General features: G+C 39.1%; 1 protein-coding gene across 1 annotated transcript; it reads right to left on the reverse strand.

Annotated features, from left to right (window-relative positions):
* Positions 1-302: 302 nt before the first annotated feature.
* On the reverse strand, positions 303-5432 carry IL22 (interleukin 22). The gene is made up of 6 exons (XM_012642032.1): positions 5416-5432; positions 5083-5314; positions 4608-4673; positions 4344-4487; positions 3349-3414; positions 303-924 (listed from the first exon to the last, which is right to left on the reverse strand). The coding sequence occupies exons 2-6, from the start codon at positions 5266-5268 to the stop codon at positions 847-849; spliced, it is 540 nt and encodes a 179-aa protein (XP_012497486.1). The 5' UTR covers positions 5269-5314; positions 5416-5432; the 3' UTR covers positions 303-846.
* Between the last annotated feature and the right edge of the window lie 1824 nt (positions 5433-7256).

The raw sequence follows: 7256 nt of genomic DNA on the forward strand, positions 1-7256 counted from the left end.
TTTCTTACCTTTTTTTCTTTCAGAATTACATGCGTGCTGAATCAATCTAATAAATCAGTATAGGCAACATAGCAGAGAGCCTTGAAATCAGATAGGCTTGACTCCATAGTGGTCAACTACTTATAGCTATAAAAGGTCTCTTAACATTTCTCTAATTCAGTTTTCTCATCTATAAAATAGAATAATACTAATAGCTACCTCATTGCCTTAGAGTCAGGAATAAAGTCATGGGAATGAGTACATGACAATGATGATGATGATAATGATATTGAAGGAGAAAAATCACAAAGTCACAAGACTTAGGATATTCAAGTGTTTATTGAGGTCACATAAACATGTTATAGCTCCATAATTACTGTTATAAATATTAACATTAGACTTATACTCAAGTAGCAATATCAAATAATCTTTCTATAAATAAATCTATATTAATAAAATAGCATAAATAAAATGTGTACTTATAACAATAAATAAATTTATAAATATAAGGTATTGATTATAAAAGCATGAAGTTATTTAGGGTTTTTTTCCCAAAAGGAATGGGAAGTAATCTTTTTTATGGAAATAGACAATTGCTTGAAAAATAAATTATTTTCTGTGCATAGAACACTAGGTACAATACAATGTTATAAATATCTCTGTACTTAGAAGGTCTACCTTCTGGTCTCATGAACAGAAGTTACATTGGTTTCCTTTTTAAGTTAAGCAGGGGTTCATTTGGAATCCACCCATGATGGTGGAGTTTGGCTTCCCATTTTCCTTTTGGTAAAAAAACCCTTTGGGGATCTTATTGTGATTTCTAACAGGCAAGAAGGTTTAGTTATTCATTTTCCAGCTATGCTCTGGTCAAATGCAGGCATTTCTCAGGGCCATAAACAGCAAATCCAGTTCTCCAATTGCTTTGATCTCTCCACTCTCTCCAAGCTGTGAAAATAAGGACACAAAAGTATTGAGCATTTATAATGTGTTTTCTAAAAAATAGAAATGGCATAATCAGGTTGCTAGAGAGAGAAACCCAATTTTAGCCACTTGTGAAAGATTAATAATATCCTTTTAGCAAGAGTATAATATGATTTTGCCAAAGACCTTAAAATGATGGCTATCTGGGCACCAGCAGGCATCATTCTCCAGTGTACCTCACACTAATGAAGCTATTTAACAGCTGGGCAGAGTGCTGACCACCCTTCCTAACCAGAGCTAGCAGATTGAAGCAATGCTAGGATCTGGGGGGGGTCCCAAGTGCCACCCATTAGGGCTTCATAGCCCCATGACTATGACCAATTATTTACTGCAACTCAGCTCATATAGCCTTGAACCATATAATTACCAATACATTGGGGCTTTTTCTGTTACCACCTTCTCAACAAAAGAGGAAAAACCCAAATTGTCCCTTTTGTGAGAAAAATACCAAATAAGTCCTTTCCCCGTGCTTTAATTAAAAGAAAGGCAGATAAAGTCCCAACATCCATATTTTCTTCTCCTTCCGAGTAGTTTACAGAGGAGGCTCTCAAACTCAATGGGAGAGAAAACCCACATTCAAGCCCAAAGCATCGCCCACTGAAATTCATCTAATCTATTATATTGGCATTATTTCAAGAAAAATCCTGTCATCATCGTCTTCCATACAGTACTTTGTTTTCCTTTCTCTTCCTGCTTTCTTCCACGCTCCCACCTTTCCATACTTCCCTTGACATAACGCTGAAAAGATGTTTTTTATATCTCTCAACAATTCCCAAGACTATAAAGAATTTTAAGGCTTATGTTGCGCTACTGTCTGTCGTGCATTCTACTACAGCCGGCCCTCTGCTTTGCCTCCAGCCACAGGACACTAGCACCTCCCAAGACTGCCCTCCCACTTCAGACAGCTCTGGCCAATTTTTCCTCCTGTGGAGCTGCCTCTGAATAACATTCCTTTCTTGCCTGTGCTACAGAGAAAAAAGCATCATCACTCTTCCACGTGGCAACCCATGGCAAATGTGAAAGTCGATTCTCTCAACATGGATTAAAGACTTCAAAAATCTCTGTTTTCCCACACAAATCATCATGAGATTTTTCTCTCTCACACTTTACTTTTCTAAAGACAACAAAGTAAGCTGACATCAGGGATCTTTTAAACAAGAAGTGCAAAGCACATCTTGTCTATGGCATGCTAACATCCAGCCCTCCGCCTCTAGGTAAGAGTTCTATAACAAGGAAATTGAGCTTCACAATAAAAAAAAAAATCCAAAGCCTTCAATTATCAAAGGAAGAAACAGTCATGTTCATTAAATTATGCCAAGGAAGAAACACTTTTTAAAAAATCAAGATTTAAAAAAAGGGGGAAATGAGGTTAAGCTCATTACTGAAATTCCTTCAACGAGAGCCTTTGTGTCTAAGTATTTCATTGCACCTGCCTGCAAGAGCATCACTTTCACTGCTGTTAATCACTCCTCTGGTTTTGGGCTGAGTCACAATTGCTAGTCTGAGCCTTCCACTGTTGTTCTTTCCACCAAATAGGCCACATAATGGTATCATTCACCGTAGAAATGTGCCCTAGTTCACAATAAACAGATGCCCACTACGGATTTGTTGAGGGAGAGAAGGAGGAAATTAGAGAGGAAGATGAAGGGAGAAAGGAAGAGAAGAGGATTAACAATTCAGACTCTGCTTCACTATAGTAAATCCATTATTAGTATTTTCACTCCATTTGACACTGGGTAAAAGAAATCAGGGATTGTCTGCTCTTGCTCTTAAACTAAATTCAATAGCCGTTGGGTATTATATCATGATAATTAAAGATAAGTATCAGTCATTCCAGAGGTTCACCCTATATGCAAGTCTGGCTCTTTTGTTGTTGCTCTGAGTTTATTTCCCCAAGTTTTAAAGCATCAAATTAAAGGCTTCAAAACTCAGTTCAAATAAATTTGTCTCCAGGCACTTTTCTGTTTTTGAACAAGTGCTTCTTCAGATTAACATGAGTCAATAAGAATCTGAAATTTGCCTAATAATTAATAATACCAAAACTAATATGTATTACTGCTAGAAAAAGTGGAGGCCTGGGATCCAGGAGACCTGCGTTCTAGCCCTGGCTCTGCCACCGACCATCCCCAGATGGTGGGGTAATGTGACTAGATGACCTAAGATCCCAGCCAGTTCTAGAATTCTATGATTTGCAAAATTTGGAAATTGATTTATAGATATGTAGACACATCTATATACGCATGCACCTAAGTAATCAACCCAATGATAGGAGAATCAAGTGAAACATCACAAAGTGGGAGGAATAAAAATAAAGGAAAGGAAAGAAAAACATTTGTCTCCCTATTGAATGACTTAGCATTGATATTTATTTGATAGTTATCAGTATACCTTTTCCACTGTGTCTTTCAGCTGTTGCACATTCCTCTGGATATGCTGGTCATCACCCTCGATGTGCTACAACATAAAAACAAGAGTAACTATTTTAACGTTGTTGTGCTGAAGCTTCATGAACCTCAGTGCCCATCTGAGTTATGTTACGATGCACCTGAAATTAAAGCTCTTAGTAATTTTGCCCACAATGACCTAGATTTCACCAGTGACCTAGATTTCCCGAGCTCTTGCATTCCCTGGGACACCAAAATCCAGTCACTTCCCTTATAGGGGACCTCGCTTCATCTTTGAGAAATCCTACTGAGGTCTGCGCTTGTGGAAAGAGTAGAGTGGTTTATGCAAATTCTGTCAGGAATAAAACCCTCATCGAAATTGCTTGCTCGGAACAAGAAACATACCTAAAACCCCTCACTTGAAAAGTAAACCCTCCTCAGCCCCAGCAAATACTAGGTCGCTTCCACTGTGCCTCGCTCCACTCCAACCTTTCCTCATGGTTTCAAATATTCAGAGGCATTGACTTCACACACCTCCGATTCTGTCACTTCCCATGACATCAAAGCAGCAGCAGTCTTTTCCCACCCACCACTGACATTAACCCTTCCCATTTCCTTCTTTCTCTTTCACTTTTCTCTCTTAGTCTTTCTCTCCTCTCAACCATCTCCACAGTGAGGCATTTTTCCTTACAGCTCCCAACATCTTTCTCATCCTACATAACCTGAGTTGCTTTTTTTTTCTAGGAACAACAAATGAGGCTTCTGTACACTTGACTTCCAGACCCCATTCACCACCATGAACTCAAGATGTGACTCAACTAAAGCAAAAACCAACACTCTGAGACTCCAAATGCCTCCCAATAATAGAGTTGCAGAGGCACTTCAGTGTCTCTGGCCAGTATAGGTGTACGGGGAAGAAGTGAAGGTTGGGGGAACGGGATCTCAAGGGAAGAAGGAGGGGATTAGGGTGGGTGGGCATGGGCCGAGAGAAGAACTTACGCATGGGCTTAGTTTGTTGCTGAGCCTAGCCAGGAAGGGCACCACCTCCTGCATATAGGGCTGGAACCTGTCAGACTGGGGGAGCAGCACTTCTTCAACGGTAAAGTTCAGCACCTGCTTCATCAGATAGCAGCGCTCTCTCATCTGCAGGTGGAAGGGAAACAGCAGGGGTCGTATTAGGGGACCTCCAGAAGACCTAAACCTATCAGCACTCCAAGGAACCACGAATGGCACGCTGCCTTGCTCATCACGACTATAGCTTACACTGACTCCGCGGAACAGTTTCTCCCCAATGAGACGGACGTCTGTGTTGTTATCTGCCAAACTCGCCTGGAACAGAAGAAAAGACTAAGTGGCTGGACATCAAGGAGATAGAAGCAAAGATTGTAAGTGGAGATGTACTCCAGCCCCTCTCCCCAGAGCAACCTCGTAAAGACCAAAGACAGAATTCAGATGCATGCATGAGTTTAGAATAATGCACAGAGGAGGAAAGAAAAAAATTAATAATCAGATGGGCTACTGAATGGCTGGCTGCTCTTTGATAAAACTCAACATATGTATCATAAAGGCCAAAATGGAAGAAAGGAGTTTTGGTAAAAAACCAATCTCCAATGAGTCTCTGAAGAGACACAGAAGATTTATCCACCTGTGGGGATAAATGATGGGTTCCTAAAGATCTTAGAAGTGCTCTGAAGAAAAGTTTAAGAACAAGTAGATGCAATGAGATTGAGATGCCTACCTCCTTAGCCAGCATGAAGGTGCGGTTGGTGATATAAGGCTGCTGGAAGTTGGACTTGTCAAGCCTGCAGTGGGAGCTGATGGGCACGGCTGCTCCTCCGTGCACCGACAGGGCCGTGAGAAGGAGGCAGCTGGCGGCCAGAGTCCCTAGGAGGAGGGAGCTCACAGATTTCTGCAGGACGGCCATTGCAAACAACTCTAACTCGAGCAATTGGCAACCGAGACAGGAGAATCTGGTATCAAGAAAACAAGAGGCAAAGACAATATGAGGGAAAAAAATTAGTCGAGAAGTATCACACCAAACTAATTGTACCAAGTTTGCTGAAACACTTACCTGTTCGGATGATTCTGCTTGTGATGGGAAAGATAGAAGCTGCTGCTTTTATAGCCCCCAGGACACCAATTTTTTTTTTATTGTGAAAAATATGACATCAGCAATTATCTAATTTCCAGTACTATCTTCTGAGAACTACCTAACCACCACGGGAGCCCACAAAGCACCACCTCCTGTCCTTCCCACCTTGAGATGCATCGTTTTCCTAAAACGTCACTATTAGGGCCGAGAGGGTGTTTTTACAGATAAATCCCAGAAAGCTTCTAAACCCTACATATTTTTCAAAGAAAACAATTGGTTTGTCTTAGTAGAGTCCAGATTTGGTATAATATTCTTTGATCTCCTATAGTAACTGAGTAAGCATTTTGGTCACGGACTCATTTTCCTACCACCTTCATAGATTCTTATCTCATGAGAGGTGATCAGAAATAAAAGACCCTTGTCCTATATCTTCTGTTTTAAAATAAATAGTATTTATGGCTTAGAGATCATTCTATTTTTTAAAATAGTTTCAATCTCATTTTTTAAAACATGCTGAATCCTAAACGAGACTTATGTTTTAAAAATAACAGTCTTGGCTAATCTAATTCCTGTTGCCTTCCCATTCTGGGACTATTCTTAAGTGGTCATAATAATGGTGATAGAAGCAAACATATTTTAAAATTTTTGTTCATTGAACTATAATGAATATCAATTTAAGTTTGGAAATACTAATGATGAACAACCTGATCACCATTTTTCTTAACATGCAAGATTTTTTTTAGGTGAAATAATTCTGTGAAGACAGTAATTCATCTTGAAATTTTATCTAATTCTAAACAACATAAAACTCTCAAAATAATATTTCCAAATAATTTTCTAACAATTTTATGATACATATGGATATCTGAAGAAGAGAATCTAGAGATACAGTGGCTCTATGACTTTAAATTATTAAAAATGCCTTGAATCTTTTAAAAACACCTAAAAACTAAACTGGAAACCCTTCCAAAGAGTGGGAGCAGAGAGCAAGTGCAACTATCAAAATGCTAATATCTATTTCTGGGGGAAGGAATGCGAATTAGTGCAAATTTGTTTGAGCAGATTTTTCTCCTCACAGCTAGTTAAGTTCAGGAGTGTTGAGGAACTGGGAGAAGGGATGTGAATAATCATAGAATCTGAACCATTTTGTGAGATGGCACAGACATAAGAGAGGTGCCACAGTAAAGGATCGGAACTGTGTGAGGATGCTGAGAATTTGGGAAGATGGAGAAAGGTGCAAAAGAGGAGATTAGAGAGAGTAAATAAAACCGCATAATCACACTTATATGTGGAATCTAAAAAAATGAACTCACTGAATGAAGCAAAGAGTAGAATGGTGGCTGTGAGGGGGTGGGAGGTGGGGGTTGGGTAAATGTTAGTCAAAGGACACAAACTCTCAGGAAGAATAAGTTCAAGAGATCTATCGTACATCGTAGTGACTATAGTTAATAACAATATATTGTATACTTAAAAATTGCTAAGAGCATACATTTTAACCATCCTCACCACAAAAAATAAGTATGTGAGGTAATGAATATATTAATTCGCCTGATTTTGCCATTCTACAATATATGCATACATCAAAACATATATGAAATCTACCTAAGTGTCCAACACTGGATGGATGCATGGATAAACAAGATGTGATCTGTATACACAATAGAATACTATTCAGGCATAAAAAAGAAGGAAATCCTGTCATTTGCGATGACATGGATGAACCTAGAGGACATCATGTTGAGTGATATAAGCCAGACATAGAAAGACTAATACCACATGATCTCACTCATATGTGGAATCAAAAAAATAAAAAATGGATT

The sequence above is a fragment of the Propithecus coquereli genome, unplaced genomic scaffold (assembly GCF_000956105.1).
Source record: "Propithecus coquereli isolate 6110/MARCELLA unplaced genomic scaffold, Pcoq_1.0 Scaffold172, whole genome shotgun sequence".
Classification (NCBI taxonomy): domain Eukaryota; kingdom Metazoa; phylum Chordata; class Mammalia; order Primates; family Indriidae; genus Propithecus; species Propithecus coquereli.